General features: G+C 41.4%; 3 protein-coding genes across 3 annotated transcripts in view; 2 read left to right on the top strand and 1 right to left on the bottom strand.

Annotated features, from left to right (window-relative positions):
- LOC120050632 (piezo-type mechanosensitive ion channel component 2) overlaps positions 1-1,885 on the top strand; it is a 129,646-nt gene extending 127,761 nt beyond the window's left edge. The window contains exon 54 of the mRNA XM_038997218.1: positions 245-1,885. Coding sequence (XP_038853146.1) covers positions 245-500 — 256 coding nt within the window. The 3' untranslated portion in view covers positions 501-1,885. The remainder of the gene's footprint in view (positions 1-244) is intronic.
- LOC120051036 (gamma-soluble NSF attachment protein-like) lies at positions 1,824-6,249 on the bottom strand. The gene is made up of 12 exons (XM_038997643.1): positions 6,063-6,249; positions 5,647-5,714; positions 5,358-5,442; positions 5,187-5,204; positions 5,040-5,070; positions 4,703-4,812; positions 4,482-4,548; positions 4,223-4,293; positions 4,063-4,141; positions 3,848-3,927; positions 3,446-3,575; positions 1,824-2,867 (listed from the first exon to the last, which is right to left on the bottom strand). The coding sequence occupies exons 1-12, from the start codon at positions 6,113-6,115 to the stop codon at positions 2,730-2,732; spliced, it is 930 nt and encodes a 309-aa protein (XP_038853571.1). The 5' UTR covers positions 6,116-6,249; the 3' UTR covers positions 1,824-2,729.
- A 741-nt stretch (positions 6,250-6,990) lies between these two features.
- Positions 6,991-13,438, top strand: LOC120050358 (twisted gastrulation protein homolog 1-A-like). The gene is made up of 5 exons (XM_038996942.1): positions 6,991-7,103; positions 7,765-7,911; positions 8,938-9,037; positions 11,481-11,753; positions 12,846-13,438. The coding sequence occupies exons 2-5, from the start codon at positions 7,792-7,794 to the stop codon at positions 13,025-13,027; spliced, it is 675 nt and encodes a 224-aa protein (XP_038852870.1). The 5' UTR covers positions 6,991-7,103; positions 7,765-7,791; the 3' UTR covers positions 13,028-13,438.
- The last annotated feature ends 4,227 nt before the right edge of the window (positions 13,439-17,665 follow it).

The raw sequence follows: 17,665 nt of genomic DNA, 5'->3' as shown, positions 1-17,665 counted from the left end.
CGGTCTGACTTGGGTCATGTAACTCATGTTCAGTGAGACACACAATCATCATTTTTGATTGTTTGTCAGGCAGTACCTGCTCATTTCAAAATGTTGTGTTGTGCTTACTGGACACAATCCTGGTGTTGCTTTCTAAAAGGTTTCCTGCATTTATAATGCTTTATCACTTGTCATAAGCATGTAGGTGCCTTTTTAATGTATTATAACAAGGCTTATAATGTGTTATTTTGTATCTCACTGACAGGATCATGGGCCTGTATGCGTCGGTGGTGCTGGTCATCGGCAAGTTTGTGCGCGAGTTCTTCAGCGGCATCTCCCATTCCATCATGTTCGAGGAGCTGCCCGCCGTGGACCGCATCTTGAAGCTGTGTACCGACATCTTCCTGGTCAGAGAGACGGGCGAGCTGGAGCTGGAGGAAGACCTATATGCCAAGCTCATCTTTCTCTACCGCTCACCAGAGACTATGATCAAGTGGACCAGGGACCAAAAAACTAAATGACAGTGCCACCTAGTGGGGGGCAGAGACATGAAAAAAGCACAATCCAGCAGGAAGTCGCTAGTTCGCTACGCTCCCTGTATTTTGGTGGGATGGTAATAAGGGACCCTCTCCCTATCAAGCCTGCCAAGAAAAACAATGACCTATACATGAAAGGTGACTTTGAAGAACAGCGGTGGCTGGTGGCACTTTAAATTAGGAGGACGCGCTCATAGTATGGCTCATGGCTGGAACGGAATTAATTTAGTGGTATCAAACACCTGGTTTCCATGCATTAGATACCATTCCAACCATTATTATGAGCCGTCCTCCCCTCACCAGCCTCCTCTGTAAGAAGCAGTTTTTTGTTTGTACTCGTTTAGTACAACTCTGAAGAATTGCAGCCATCAGTCAGTGTGTTTGAGATGTCACAGACAGACAGGGAGACAGACTGCAGCTGTCCTGCCTGCCTCCAGACGTCTGGCCTTTTTCCTATTGGGAAATATGAACCAAGGGTTGTGCAATATACTGATAGCTGGCTGTAAACTTGAACAGACATGTTTTCTTGAGCTAACACGGGAGAAGGGAAAAGCGAAGAGAAGTGGGCAGCGACTGAGAGACACTAGACACTTTGATTTTCCAAGATATTTCCCTTTACAGTAGCCTACCTGGAAGTGCTTTGGCTTTTCCAGCAAGACAACGACAAGAGGTTGAAGACAACCCACTGGGCACACACTGGTTTAATCAACGTTGTTTCCATGTAATTTCAATAAAATTACGTTGAACCAACGTGTAATAGACGTTGAATTGATGTCTTCGCGCAGTGGGAAGTTACAATAATTTGTTGCAGTTATTTTGTTTCTACAGAGTATTCAAGGGAGCTGTGGCACACATTTCCTGAGAACGATGTCTATCATCTCACCAGAAAGGGATTACGTTTTTGGTTTTGTTTGAACCTGTAGTACACCTAGGAAAGAGAAACAATAAAGGGAAAAACAGTGATGTGATGAACACTGTATAGAGCATAGAATGATATTTCTATATTATGGAGCATGTCCATCTTGATGGAGCCCCTATAAAGACCTATGAATTGAGGGCCTAAATACAGATACTGTCGTTGACGTGTGTAACATGTGTCGGTTATATTTGATTGCTTGAAAACCCCTTGTTTTTGACATTGCATGTTAGTGTTATTTTAAATGTACAAGTTCATATGTTCAACCAAAATGTGATCAAGGTCATCAAATCTATGCATAGGAAAATGCAGCACCATGTGTAAGTGAATAGATTGTTTTCATGTGTAAGGAATCTAGTTTGTGACGTTATCGAGGTTCAGTGACCTGAATGTAACAAATGTTTGAAAGCTGACCTGCTGCCATTTTATTCCATTCCATGACTTGATTCAGTAAAAACACTGAGGGCATGCCACAAACATCAAGCCTGCATACTCCACAAGACTTGACACACATTTTAAGATTAGTTGTAAACATGAATCATCATCTAGCTTTCAGTCAGTTCCAAAGTACAGGCATAACATATAATACAAATGGAAAGGCATTCTGAAATCTAGAAGAAACTAAAGTACAATAATATACCAATTCCCCAAATATATTATTTTCTTAACATAAATTTGATTCATTATAAGTGCCTTCACACACAATAGTAACTGAAATGGCTGCTTTCAACACTTCATACTGTACAAATTCAGAAATCGTCTCATCCACCCCTTTACGCATCAATCATTGAGGCACAGAGTTTGATATTGTAAGGTGAATGTGCAAATCATTATTTTCACACTGAGTATCTTGTTGCATACTGTTGTAGATTGAATGAGAAAACACCTTGATGATCCATTGAGGCAAATACAACAAATACATTACCAAACCTAGATCAACATTCAAAATCAAATGTTTTATATCACTTCAAATGTAGCAAAATATACATCATTTTACAATCGCAGTAAACCCCAAAAGGGACAAATAATATATTCAAATCTTTAAGTAGTGTTTGATTATTTTCCACAGTGATATTATATTACCATGCTTATGTTATTGTTATGAGCATAACTCGTTGTTATGCTTGGTGGTTAGTGCCTACAGTTGTTTTCTAGGATACATCTGGCGATGGGAGGCAAGGCAAAGTTCACGACCTCCTGGCATGCTGAGAATGGGAGGGCTGTGGAAGATTCCGACACCCATCCTTAACAGGTAACTGGAAGTGCTCTGGTCCAGACAGGAAGTCCAGGTTCTGTGGCTAACATAGCCCACCAGCGTACTCATCCTCATCAGCCTCCCCTGCCCCCGCTCCTCCTTCCCCAGCATCGGCAGCTGAAGCAGGAGCCTTCTTCTTACCCCCCCCTGGAACCCTCAGGCTGATGGACAACTTTGCATACTGCAAGACAATTGGCACTGTGGTCAGGTTATGGCAAGTTGTCTCTACAGTATTTGTTTGTCAGAAGTGTTTCCTAAACCTCTCATTGAGTACCCACAGCCAGTTCCATGGTTTTGATCTCTTCCTAAACTAGCACAGCAGATTCAACTAATGAACCAATCAGAAAACCCTTGGTTAGTTTGAGTCAGGTGTGTGTGTGTCTTTCTGGAATTGATCAGGAGAGGTTTAAGAAATAGCTCTAAAGAAATGTAAAAGATAATAAATCGTACAAAACAACACAAGAAAGCAGGGTCTAGAGGGGTGACGCAGGTAAGCAAGCAGTTGGACTGCTATTGTTTCTATTAATAAATTACTCTGCATTATTCAGGCTAGCCTGGAAATGCATCTATGGGGTGGCTAGGAGAGAGGTTTCATAAGGAAAGGACAGCTCATGATTCCATACCTTTTAAAGACCTTAAATGTGATCAAAGGAGACAACAGAACACAATTGAGAGAAGTAGATACTCAAATGATGTGATGACATGCTTTGAAATGAATGATGGTTACATACAGTATAAGCCACAAGGCAGAACACTCACATCATTGTCCATGTACTTGAATAAGGGCGAGTTACAGACGCAGTGCACTTGGTCCTCATCCTGCTCGTCGTAGCCCTGCAGGAGCTGCTCCAAGGCAATGCAGTCCTCACTCCCACTGAAACCTGGCAGACTAGGGTCAAAGGTTAGAATGGTCAAGCATAGGGTTGCAAAATTCCGGTAACTTTCCCAAAATTCCCAGGTTTTCCAGAAATCTTTCCAGAAATCCCGGGTGGAGTATTCACAGATTCCGTGTTTATTACCTCCTGACTCCAGGAATATTCCAACCCGGGATTTCTGGAATTTGGGGTAAGTTACCAGAATTATGAATCCCTAGTCAAACATAACAAAATTCATAACCATAACCATATTTACCTTTTAGTTAGACCAATGTAAAGTCAATACCTGTAACTCTCTCGAACACATTTATCTGCTGCTACGAAGTCATTTCTGTGAAGGTGGACTAGCACTTGGGCAATGGTTTTCTGAAGAAGAAAATACACGGGCAACCATTTGGTTTTAATCTTCACAACAGGGGTAATAATAACACAGTCTGCTCACTTTTGAACACGGTCAATTGTCTTTATCAGGCTAAATAAGTGAAAGATCCTTAAACACACCTTAAAACACGTTGGGTAATTCTCTATTTCTTTATACATGTTCTTTTCCTTCTGAATCGACACTGCTGCTTCATCAAGCCTGACGGGCCAAAAACAACAGTTAGCTGGACGGGAATGAGTAGGAAAGGTAGAACAATCTGTAAAGCAGGTGAGAATTTACTTGTGTTGCCTGACGAGAAGTCTTGATGCTTTCCCCAGCATCTCTACAGCTTGACGTAGACGGTCTTCATTCTGCAGAAATATACATTCATCATATCAACAATATTTTCATTGATTTGGTCACTTTTCATCACATTAATATATATCCAATATCAATGAAATAAGACTGAGATTCCTGCAGATATGACCCTGAACTGAGGCTGTGGCTTGGAAGCAACTCAATGATTGGTGTTCTCTACTATCAAAAATTCAAGTCGTACCTCAAATACTGATGCAGCTTTCTGGTACAGATCCACTGCTTTTGCTAGATCCTGTGATTCGATTAGCCTGAAAAAAGAAAAGGGCAACTTAAGTAGCCTAAGCATCAAAACGAGGAATAACAACGAGCATCATCATACGTTTACAGTGACATGCCAATGTTGACAGGGAATTCATTTTGAGAGACCGTCTAAGATGATCAATATTGGCTACCGGTACGTACTTTCCAGCTCTGTCGAGGGCCAAGGCTGCAGTGTCTGGTGTGCCATTCTCTACATACATCATGCTTGCTCTCTCAATATACTGGATAGCCTCTGGTATCCTCTGCATGTCCTGGAGAGAAAAAACATGTCTGTCAATGATTAGCATTAGTAGCTAGTTAATATTAAAACAGTAGTCATGTCATGTGTCAAAAGCGTCTGGCTAAAAACAAAGCCTTTAATCTAGAAGGGGGCAACAAAAACTTAAAAACTATGGCATAAACGCAACAGTAAATGTCACCCGACCTCTGATAAACATTAATGTCAATCATATATACTTGTTATCACATTAACACTAACCTTGAGCATCATACCAGCTGCCTCAAGTGCTCTGTAACAGAAAGGTCTCCTTAGCAACATTCAATACAACCAGACATAGACAAATCAGTGTCATTCTGGTTCTATTAATATCATTACATAAGATAGGCCTAGATCTTTTATACTCACTTGGCTGCATGGAAAAGTCTGTACATTGAGTTGAGTTAAAGAAAACGTTGATGTTGTTATCAGATCTTTGTGAGCCACGATGTTCAAATACAGCATATACAATTACCTTGTTCAAAACAAACCTGCAATACCATTTATAAGCCTCCCTCCCCATTGGCAGTGAAAGGATACGTTTTGTTGTTGGTATGTGCCTCTGCCTCTTGCAGGTATGCCTCCTTCGCTTCTTCAAGCATCTTGGCATTTTTAAAGGCAACAGCTGGGCGAAAAGGGAATGCTTTATTATGCATTTATAATAAGCCAAATCATAAGACAACTTGAGCAACACTTCTGCAATATAGCCTAATATTACTGACAGTGTGCTATTGCCCAACTAGACTATCAAATGTTGTTGTAGTAGGGGACATGCATTCAGGTCCAAATTGTTGCTGCATAGAATGTATGAGCCTTTGGGATACAATACCTGCTTTTGAGTACTCTGATGCAGCACTGTCATAGTCAGGCTTCCATTTCATGAAGCTAGTCTTTAAACTGTGGGGAAAATGCATCATATTTCAGTGCCAAACATTACAGCAGCATTGCCTCTGAAAAAAGTTACAATCATATGGATTTGCCATAGGATGTAATACAGGTATGGACGCCCTAGTATTGATGAAGTGATACCGACAGGCTTAACTGCAGTGCAGCTCAGCTGGCTTCCTATCTAGAATGGCAAGCTAGCTTGCTAAATTGAAAATACCATTCCTATGCTATTTGCTTTATATATAGGTACTTTACAATACACGATTACCAATACTATGATCGTGGCTGACTACCTACTGTAATAGCTCAAATGCAAGCTAGCTAGCTAACGTCATCTAGCTAGCGAGATTTCCTTACTATTTTTCAGCCTTGGCAATGTGGTCGTGCGCCTCGTTGATTTTCGCAGCCATCTGGTCCAGTGGCAGCTCTGCTGTGTAGTCTACTAATAGTGTAATGAAACAGTTATTAATATTTAAGTTCTCACTGGCTAAAATGTAGTGAGATGTTGCCGTTACTGGTTTCAGGAGACCTTTCCTTCATCAGTGTGTTGACTACGGAAGCTCGTGAGTTGCATTTTATTTTTCTACTCATATACTGCGACAACGTTACAATGTTGCACCTACTGGGCAATAATGTAACAGTTCTTTTTTTTCTCAGTTGAACGCCCTTCCTAATCCAGAAAACTAGTCTTATTTCATCAATTCCATTCAAGGGGCTTTATTGGCATGGGAAACATATGTTAACATTGCCAAAGCAAGTGAGGTAGATAATATAGCAAAGTGAAATAAACAATAAAATTCATCTCTATTTGCAATGCATTATGAAATCTCCAGTTATTCATTTATATAGCCTACAAATTGTATAATATAATTCCTCTATTATTACATGTATTTTATAAAGCCGTTTTACACCAGCAGTTGCAAAGTGCTTTACAGATACCCAGCCCAGAACAAGCAATGCAGAGGAAGAAGCAGTGGCCAGGAAAAACTCCCTAGAAGGAACCTAAGAAGAAATCTAGAAAGGAACTAGGCTCAGAGTGGTGTCTAGTCCTCATCTGGCTATTATTATCAGTGAACAAAATTGTTGCTACTATTTTTTATGTGATAAACTAATAAATTCGTATAGCCCAGTCGAATATATCACTGCCAAACCAGTAGACATGGCCTATCACATGATACCAATTGACAGAGTTCTTGGCTCGGGTTCACCTGAGCAGGGCTCCTGTGTCTGAAATAGTAACTGTATCTTTAAGGCGTTTGCCTACCCCTGTCTGCTTTGTGTTGTGTAGCGGGTGTGGAGAGTCACGCCATCAGAACATGCTTTAATTCTGAAAGGTAGAGGTGGAAAAGGGGTTAAGAAACTTTCACCTTTGGAGCAACAATCGACAAGTTGGGCAAGGTGAGTTTGATTACTACTTTTATTATATTGTTAATCAGTGTGCGTTCTTTACCAAGACAAAAAACGGCATCCTTTCTTCCTAGTTGGTTGATGTTGAGAAAAGGTGTTTATAGCTTTGGATATACCTCTCCAAAACACGAGGTTTGTTCATAAACGGCGCTTGAAAAGTGTCAGACTTTTCATACAATTTATCCAAACTAAGTGTTTAATTTTAGGATAAAATGTAACTTCCCTTCCTTATGTAACCCTGAGGTCTTTAAGAGGGTTGCGCTACTGGCATGATCAACATTGCTATTATTGAATTAGATTACCGTAATAGCTATACAACGTTTGAACATCGATTTTAAATGTTTTCAGAGTTTAAGATTAAATGCGCAGCAACCTTTATGTAATTTAGTTGCCAGCAAGCGGGAAACCGATGTTTGCATTGCAGTGGGTCTGACGACTTGCGGATTGTGGTTTGTGTAGAAAGGGAATAATGCCCCTTTAAAGCAAACGGCCAATTTACCATAATTGAATCAAAGGGATGGTTCCTTGACACGATTTTGTCTGCGTTTTAGTAGTATGTTTATTGAGTCCCGATGACGTCTAGGTATTTTGTTGATGTTGAATAAGGGGTACATTCCAAATTCGTGTCTGACTCTTTGTTTTGTCGGTGCAGGATACCGTTGTTTCGTGCGTGTCGGAAATGAAGTCTACTCAAATTTTACTATCCACTGCACTTATTTTCCTTCTATCTGGACTTTCCATGATTACCGCCTGCAACAAGGCTCTCTGTGCCAGTGATGTCAGCAAGTGCCTCATTCAGGTAAGAAGGCTAAGTTCTTAGTGCGTTTTTTAAAAGGCATTCGGTTTAGGTAAACTTTTGTCTCACTAATACAATTTTTCTGTTACTAAATCACTTTGAGAGAACTCTATGGAATTTCAATAAGGAATCTCATGTCTTTTCAGAGTAAATTGCCACTGCCATAGTGTTATGCCAATATTTTATTCCTTGGAATTCAGTTAAGACTTGATGAACCTCCCACTATGCATTTCCACTGTGTGTATGTCATTTTACATTAACCTAAAATCTCTACATTCTCTCTACTGGAAACATGCATACAACCGTAACAGTACCTGTAAACTAAATAAACCTGTCTGAGAACACTGAACTAACAAAGCGGAGATACTACCAATGTACTCCGAAGTTGGCAGGGCTTACAATCAAGCGCATGTTTTACATTTACAGCCACACAGTGTCTTCAAAGGATGTAGCCTAGTCTACCTTGGCTGTACATGCGATGGCCAATGGAGATTGATATCTGTATACCTTCCATGGTTGCTGTTGCAGCCACAACCACACTTGACTGTGGGCTCAGTTAGCTCCATCCCTGTGCACATCTGGAATTTGACCTCTGCTCTCCCTTTGAACTGCCCTCCCAGCCACACTGGAGGAGTCACAGAACAGGCATCTTAAGGTCGGCCCACTCCTCAAACATACGCAGTTACACACACCCGCCCGTAGTGATTTCTAACAGGATATGTATGGCTTATTTTCTTGAGTCAACCATGACGTGCTCAATACACAAAAATAATGTTATATTGTTTTGGCCCTCATGTAACGACTAAAGCCAGACTGAGACTACTTTATTGAAAGAATGTTTGCACAACATAATAGAAGGCTTAAATGCATATGCATTTGTGTGCATGCTATGCAAATGTGTGCCACCTTCACTGTCTATTGCTGAATTTCTCTCTTACTTGTGAGTTATCCACTTATGTACATCAGTCCTGCCACGTACATAAAATGTGACCATGTTATAATATACATTGTGTGTTTTGTGATGTACAGGAGCTGTGTCAGTGCAGGCCCTCTGATGGGAACTGCTCATGCTGTAAGGAGTGTATGCTCTGTCTGGGCACGCTGTGGGAGGAGTGCTGCGACTGTGTGGGTAGGTGCCAGAGTTGTACAGTTGTGGCCTAAAGTTTTGAGAATGACACAAATATTAATTTTCAAAGTCTGCTGCCTCAGTTTGTATGATGGCAATTTGCATATACTCCAGAATGTTATGAAGAGTGATCAGATGAATTGCAATTAATTGCAAAGTTGCTCTTTGCCATGCAAATGAACTGAATCCCCCAAAAACATTTCCACTGCATTTCAGCCCTGCCACAAAAGGACCAGCTGACATCATGTCAGTGATTCTCTCGTTAACACAGGTGTGAGTGTTGACGAGGACAAGGCTGGAGATAACTCTGTTATGGTGATTGAGTTCAAATAACAGACTGGAAGCTTCAAAAGGAGGGTGGTGCTTGGAATCATTGTTCTTCCTCTGTCAACCATGGTTACCTGCAAGGAAACACGTGCCGTCATCATTACTTTGCACAAAAAGGGCTTCACAGGCAAGGATCTTGCTGCCAGTAAGATTGCACCTAAATCAACCATTTATCTGATCATCAAGAACTTCAAGGAGAGCGGTTCAATTGTTGTGATGAAGGCTTCAGGGCGCCGAAGAAAGTCCAGTAAGTGCCAGGACCGTCTCCTAAAGTTGATTCAACTGCGGGATCGGGGCACCACCAGTACAGAGCTTGCTCAGGAATAGCAGGTGTGAGTGCGGCAAAGACTTTTGGAGGATGGCCCGGTGTCAAGAAGGGCAGCAAAGAAGCCACTTCTCTCCAGGAAAAAAATCAGGGACAGACTGATATTCTGCTAAAGGTACAGGGATTGGACTGCTGAGGACTGGGGTAAAGTCATGTTCTCTGATGAATCCCCTTTCCGATTGTTTGGGGCATCCGGAAAAAAGCTTGTCCGGAGAAGACAAGGTGAGCGCTACCATCAGTCCTGTCATGCCAACAGTAAAGCATCCTGAGACCATTCATGTGTGGGGGTTGCTTCTCAGCCAAGGGAGTGGGCTCACTCACAATTTTGCCTAGGAACACAGTCATGAATAAAGAATGGTACCAACACATCCTCCGAGAGCAACTTCTCCCAACCATCCAGGAACAGTTTGGTGACGAACAATGCCTTTTCCAGCATGATGGAGCACCTTGCCATAAGGCAAAGCGATAACTAAGTGGCTCGGGGAACAAAACATTGATATTTTGGGTCCTTGGCCAGGGAACTCCCCAGACCTTAATCCCATTGAGAACTTGTGGTCAATCCTCAAGAGGTGGGTGAACAAACAAAAACCCACAAATTCTGACAAACTCCAAGCATTGATTATGCAAGAATGGGCTGCCATCAGTCAGGATGTGGCCCAGAAGTTAATTGACAGCATGCCAGGGCGGATTGCAGAGGTCTTGAAAAAGAAGGGTCAACACTGCAAATATTGACTCGTTGCATCAACTTCATGTAATTGTCAATAAAAGCCTTTGACACTTATGAAATGCTTGTAATTATACTTCAGTATTCCATAGTAACATCTGACAAAAATATCTAAAGACACTGAAGCAGCAAACTTTGTGGAAATTAATATTTGTGTCATTCTCAACTTTTGGCCACAACTGTAGAATTGAGTCTGACTCATGTCACATTTGATTTGAGACTCGACATGATAGAAAATAAAAACTTGAGACTTAACTTGGAGCCTCGACTTGATTAATGACTTGAAATTATCTGGCCAGGTTTTGTCATTTTGTGGCACGGAGACTCCATGGATTACTCTCCACGCAGCCAGAGTAGCCGCAGGCATCACACTTGCAAAAAAAAAAAAAAGTTAGAGAGGATTGCCATAAATATACAGCTCCAAAAATTGTTTGGGGATCAAGCATATAAACTGTTTACTTTGCCATCTCACCAGCAATGGGGCATCAAGCAACAATTACTAGCATAGGTCTTTTGTTAAGTCAAAATTGCTTGATATTGATCTTATGAAGCTTGCGTTTGGAATTAGTTAAAATGTATTATTACATAATCAAAATGTGTTGTAGACAAAATAATGAAAAGGGCTGTCTGCTAGCCTCAATAAATAGACAAAGATTTGTAGTTGATTGATGTCATTGCATGTCTCGACTACTTTTTTACTTGACTTGAAATAACTTGGCTCAGCTCAACTTGCTCCTAAAATGCACGACTTGGAATTGACTCTAGACTCTGCCAGTTCTACTTAGGACTTGAAACTTTGACCATTTGACTTGAAAAGAGCAAACTACAACCAGGGTCAGAATGGATTAATGAGGATGGGTATTTGCATCATATTGAGCGCCTCCAAATCCTTCCTTCCATTATTCACTGATTGTTCAAGGTAGTGCACCCATCCTATTTTACAAGTGTAGTGCAGTGAATGTTGAGTATCATATGAACAAATAGTGGTTTATTGATGATCAGTAATTTATTGTAAAAGTATTTGATTTATTTACCAATTATCAACTTGTTCCCTGCATCCCATCACACAGGGATGTGTAACCCCAGGAACTACAGCGACACTCCGGCTACCTCCAAGAGCACGGTGGAGGAACTCTACCGACCCATCCCCTCACTGTTCCGTGCCCTCACCGAGGGTGAAGCACCCATCAACATGATGGTAGTATCCTTCCCCGTGGCTGAGGAACTATCTTACCATGAGAACCTGGTGTCTTTCCTGGAAACTCTGGAGGACCAGCACCAAAATGTCTCCCTGACCGGGAACAGTATCCACGCCAGCTACGATAACACCCAAAGTACTGAAGGTAGGGAGGGATGAACGGGTTGAATTCTGGGAACAATCATAGCTGCTGGGTATTCCATAATAAGAGAATAAACAGAGCGTGGGTACGTCATACAGTCTTACAAAGATGCCTTTTATCAAAGTATTAGTTCATCAGAAGACTCTGAAGATTCTACATAGTTTAGCATTTGTAGCAAAAATACCATTCAAGTCATGGGACCGATATTGTTATTTTTCACACATCATGTCTAAACGTTTCTATTGTGAAGCTCTACAAGGTCACATAGGTAACAAGATGCTCACGGGTTATGACTGTATGAACTATACATTGAAACATCCAGCCCAAAGCGGGAAGTTTAAATAACATACTTACTAGTCGCCAAAGTTGGTTTGTCCGGTGTAGGCCGTCACTGTAAATAAGGATTTGTTCTTAACTGCCTAGTTAAATACAATTTTAAAGTTCTGGCAGATTGGCCACCCCCGTAAGTGCTAAAGATATTAAGTTTGGTCCAGCCCACTATTTTAGGGAATCCCCAAGAGTCAACGAATAGCTCAAATCCCCGACAGACTGTATATTGTTTTAGGAGAGGGAGAGCTATAATGAAGTCATCGCTAAAGCTGCTTTGATCCGAGCTCGGTGGCTAGACCCCTCCATAAAAACGTATGCAATCTCGGGCTGTCTTGTGATGGGTTTAGTGGGCTGCTAGCCCTGCAAATTGAGTAGATTGCTACTGCTGCTGGCCTTGTGGACTTTAATGTGCATCCACTCCATTTGTCTTCTACTCAGCAACCGGTCCTAGTGATTTGTAATTGACTAGGAACCTCTGTGTGTGTTCATGCAGCTTTAGTATTCTGATCATATTTCTGAGCAGGGAATTCTGAACGAGTCATGCGGCTATGCCTACATTGTTAAATATGTCCAGTGTGTCCGGATTCCCTTTTCCCGGGGGGCAAAGACAGAGTTTGGGAAACCCTGCTTTAGAGTACCTTCATAAATGTAAAGTGAAGACTAAGCATGTTTTCTGTAAGTTTTTCAAATGGATAGTGGTAATATTTGCCTGTTGTATTCCTTGGAGAAATAAGCCTTTGAATGCCATGTCTTTCCCCTCCACAGATAACATGTGCACTGTGGTGTACTTTGACGACTGCGTGTCCATCCGCCAGTGCAAGCAATACTGCGAGTCCATGGGGGGCTCCAAATATCGCTGGTTCCACAATGCCTGCTGTGAGTGTATCGGCCCAGAATGCCTCGACTACGGCAGCAAAACCGTCAAGTGTATGAACTGCCTGCTCTGATTGAAGCCAATGGGACTGGCCACATTAGGGTACTGTGTTCAAACTGCCACAAGGGGGCACTATCTGGAGTAGCAGATGGTGAAGGTTAACTGAGGAATATGACTTTCATAATGCTTCAGTATTTTTATGAATTATTTTTGCTCATTTTTATATTTTATAGGTTCTCTAGCAAATTAGAAATATATCATTTAAAAAGTTTTTTTTTTTTATAGTTAAGAGAAGAGGTTGATGTTTTAAAATGTGTAATGAAATGGCATTTTATTTTTGATGTCATGGAAAATCAGATTAAATACTATTTGTATAATTGTTTTATCACGTGTTATTTTAGGAAACAATGTCCATATTCAATCAAACTAATAGCCAGCTGTTCACATGTTTGATTTTATATGTGCAGTTAAAATGATTTGTTTCATACTGTAAACATGATTTTAAGTCTAATAAAATAATTTAAGATAAGTTCGGCCAGACATATAGGACATGTTTGGCTGACCAGATAGGATAAGCAGGGTTTGTACGGTGATGGAATTGTAAGTGTTTTCCAGGCCTGGAAAAGTTGGGACAAGTTTGGCCAGATATGATCATTTCAGAAATAAGTTTGGCCGGCTGGATAGGTTTGGCCAAATGAAACTAGTTCAGCTGGCTGGCACGATAGGACAAGTCATCAAGACAGATGGGATATATGTTCAGCTGGCTGGACAGATAACAAGTTTGGATGATAGGCCAGATAGGTTAAGGACAGTTCGCTGGACAGATGAGACAAGTGCAGCCAGATAAGTTTGGTCGGCCGGTCAGACAGATAAGTTCACAACCGGGGATCCGAGCTTCATCAGCCAACACTAGATATTGGTTAATCAAATCTTCCCATTCCGGCTTAATTTGGCATGCCTTCTAAAACAGCCAAACTGTATACGCATTCACACATCAAGTCTTCTCTTGAGTTGGGCTCAGGGATGGAACAACTGTTGAACATTTGAGTTGGGTGTGGGGGTAGGTCGAACTATGTGTGGAAGGGGAGAGAGGCATGCATCCCACATCAGTTGACAAAAATGTAGAATTGCTACTACCAGCCATTATGGGTAGCACTCATAAGTGCTTATTATGTCAATTGTGGGAATAAATTAGGATATGCATGTTTTTTTTATATATACAGTATATACTAGATGCAGTACAACTGAGGGGAAGGCGTTCGAAATGATGTTGCGGATCTGGTTCTGTACTGTAGGTGGCACCATGTGCTCTTTTTAATGGATGAGCCCATCTCTCTTGGAAAGGCCCTAGGATCCATGTGTACAGGGTTGGTCAGACATTCACTGGAACGACAACCCTACATGGGATGGGGGTGGAATATTTAAGGACAATTAGAGGTTTATTTAGTCGCAGCTACAATATGCTTAACAGTGCAAATATTGTGGTACAGCTATATGGACACTCAATTATCATGGTACTTCTTAATGGTAAGTTTACAAACATGGTAAGTGGTGAAATAAGTATAGCTAGTTAAAATTGTAATGTAATGGCTTTGCAGATGATAACAAGACAGTCTGTCTTTATCTGGCTAAAAGAGGAGGAATATAATATCTATTGTTTGCAGGAAACTCTTCTACACCTTTAGACGAAGTTGTATGGAAAAAATGACTGGGGGGGTTGTAAAATGTATTTCTCCCATGGGTGAAGAAACTCAAAAGGAGTGATGATATTAACAAGTTTGATCTGAATGTGCAAACTGTTCAAACAGATCCACAAGGAAGCTGGATTCTTTTAAATATGCAATTGGACCATTAACAGATTTGTCTCATTAATCTATATGGTCCAAATAAGGATGCTGTATAATTTATTGACTTTACAGGCAATACATGACTAAATTATTATTGTGGGAGATTATAATACGTTTTTAAGTACCTCAATGGACCGTAAAGGAAATCACACTACAAACTTTCACCCTCATGCTCTTAAAAAAATTATGAATATTATGCATATATCTGAACTAGTGGATATATGGAGGCTTACATATCCTGACCTAGTGAGATAAACATGGCGAAGGATCAATCAAGCTAGTCGTCTTGACTATTTTCTTATGAAATTGTTGCTGGCACCAAAAGTTGTGTTGATAAGGGACAGAATGCGGTCAGACCATCAACTAATTGGTATACACATTACACTTACAGAATTTACACGAGGGTGAGAATATTGGAACTTTAAATCAAAGCCTACTGGACGACAGATTGTTTTTAACCAAGATAATCATTTACAACTTAGTTTTCCCCTATATAACATAGATACGGCAGATCCCCTTATTGTATGGGACACTTTAACACTGAACAAAAATATAAACGCAACATGTAAAGTGTTAATCCCATGTTTCATGATCTGAAATAAAAGATCATAGAAATGTTCCATATGCAAAAAATAGCTTATTTCTTTCAAATGTTATGCACAAATTTGTTTACATCCCTGTTAGTGAGCATTTCTCCTTTGCCAAGAAAATCCATCACCTGACAGCTGTGGCATATCAAGAAGCTGATTAAACAGCATGATCACATAACATAATGCCACAGATGTCTCAAGTTCTTGGTCACCTCCCTGACCAAGGCCCTCCTCCCACGACTGCTCAGTTTGGCCGGGCAGCCAGCTCTAGGAAGAGTCTTGGTGGTTCCAAACTTCTTCCATTTAAGAATGGCCACTGTGTTCTTGGGGACATTCAATGCCGTAGAAATATTTTCGTACCCTTCCCCAGATCTGTGCCTCGACACAATCCTGTCTCGGAGCTCTACGGACCATTCTTTCGACCTCATGGCCTGGTCTTTGATCTGACATGAACTGTCAGCTGTGGGACCTTATATAAACAGGTGTGTGCCTTTCCAAATCATGTCCAATCAATTGAATCAAGTTGTAGAAACAGCTCAAGGATGATCAATGCAAACAGGACACACCTGAGGTCAATTGAGTCTCATAGCAAAGGGTCTGAATACTTATGTAAATAAGGTATGTTTTTTATTTTTTAATACATTAGCAAAAAAAAAAAAAAAAAAACTTTTCGCTTTCTCAGTATAGGGTATCTGGCAAGCCGGCCAAACTTATCTTATTGGACCGAACACCAAATTTGTCCTGACCGGCAGGTCAAACTTTACTTACCTGTTCAGCCAGTCGAATTTGTCCCATCTGTCTGGCTGACCGGAACGGCCAAACATATCCAACTAGACGTTGGAACATTACTGCAGGGACTTGCTTCTATTCAGCCACAAGCATTAGTGAGGTCGGGCACTGATGTTTGGCTCGCAGTCAGCGTTCCAATTCCTCCCAAAGGTGTTCCATGGGGTTGAGATCAGGGCTTTGTGCAGGCCAGTCAAGTTCTTCCACACTGATCTCGACGCTATCTAGAACTTATCCTAGCCGGCCAGACCCGATCTGACAGCTACACTAATAGACAGCTACGAAGAATATAGATACACTCTCTTGGTAAATAGTGTGGTCTACAGCTGTACAAGCCCTATAAAGCTGCCAGAAGGGCAACACACAGGAGAGGAGTGGGGGAAGTAAGGGGACTTCCTTGTAGTTGGAGGCGGTGCCCGAGCTAAGACGAGGGAGTTTGAGTTTGTGTGCCCAACAGGATACAGCAAGACCCGGAGCCCAGAAGACGGTATCCCGGAGAGGGTCTCATGGGGGAGACCTATCCTTTTCTTTTGATTTATTATTTAATAAACACCCTTGAAACCGAGCTAATCCTACTCTGTCCGTGTCTGATCTGTGTAAACATCTTGACCAAACCCCCTGGTCTGCCACAGACGGCCTACACCAGCCAAACCCGGATGAAGCTGGGCCAATTGTGCGCCGCCCTATGAGACTCCCAATCACGGCCGGTTGTGATACAGCCTGGATTCAAACCAGGGTGTCTGTAGTGACGCCTCTAGCACTGAGATGCAGTGCCTTAGACCGCTGCGCCACTTGGGAGCCCTAAATCGTGCTATAAGATACACATCATTACAGTTGACACATTTTACTAGACTACATTACTTTAATATAAAAACTGTATACTAAAAGATAACGCTGATCCTAAAATTTGTGTTACAATTCCCTGAATTGGCAATTCCCCCAATTCCCTAAAAAGTAAATTTACCACCATGGTAGTAAAGGTTGTTTGGCGTGATCTGGTTTTGGCCAGGACTGTGTTCCGCTGGCGGTGTTAACACAGGCAGCCCAATTCTGATATTCTTTTCGCGAACCAGTCAGATCAGCTCTGAAAAAGTTCTGATGTGAAAAGAGCTGATTTGATTGGTTTAAAGTTTGGGAGCATACATAGGCTGTGTTTAGACAGGCAACCTGTGAGGTGTAAGTCATGCCACAGAGGAATCTGGTCATTACTGCCCCATGTCTTAGCAATGCTTATTAAAAGGCCTGCAACATTTGGTTTCAGTATGGCTGCGTTTACACAGGCAGCCCAATTCTGGTCATTTGACCAATCACCTCAGATCTTTTTCAGAGCTGATCTGATTGTCCAAAATACCAATTAGTAAAAAAAATGATCATAATTGGGCTGCATGTGTAAACATAGTCTACAGGCCACCAAGGCTGTCAGGGAGCCCAGAGACAAGCAAAACTTTACTGCAACGTCTCTAACCTTATTCGTCTATTAGGAGGTCA

The sequence above is a fragment of the Salvelinus namaycush genome, chromosome 7, assembly GCF_016432855.1.
Source record: "Salvelinus namaycush isolate Seneca chromosome 7, SaNama_1.0, whole genome shotgun sequence".
Lineage (NCBI taxonomy): Eukaryota > Metazoa > Chordata > Actinopteri > Salmoniformes > Salmonidae > Salvelinus > Salvelinus namaycush.
Note: the sequence above shows the minus strand (reverse complement) of the source record. Positions and strands in the feature narration are given on the sequence as shown.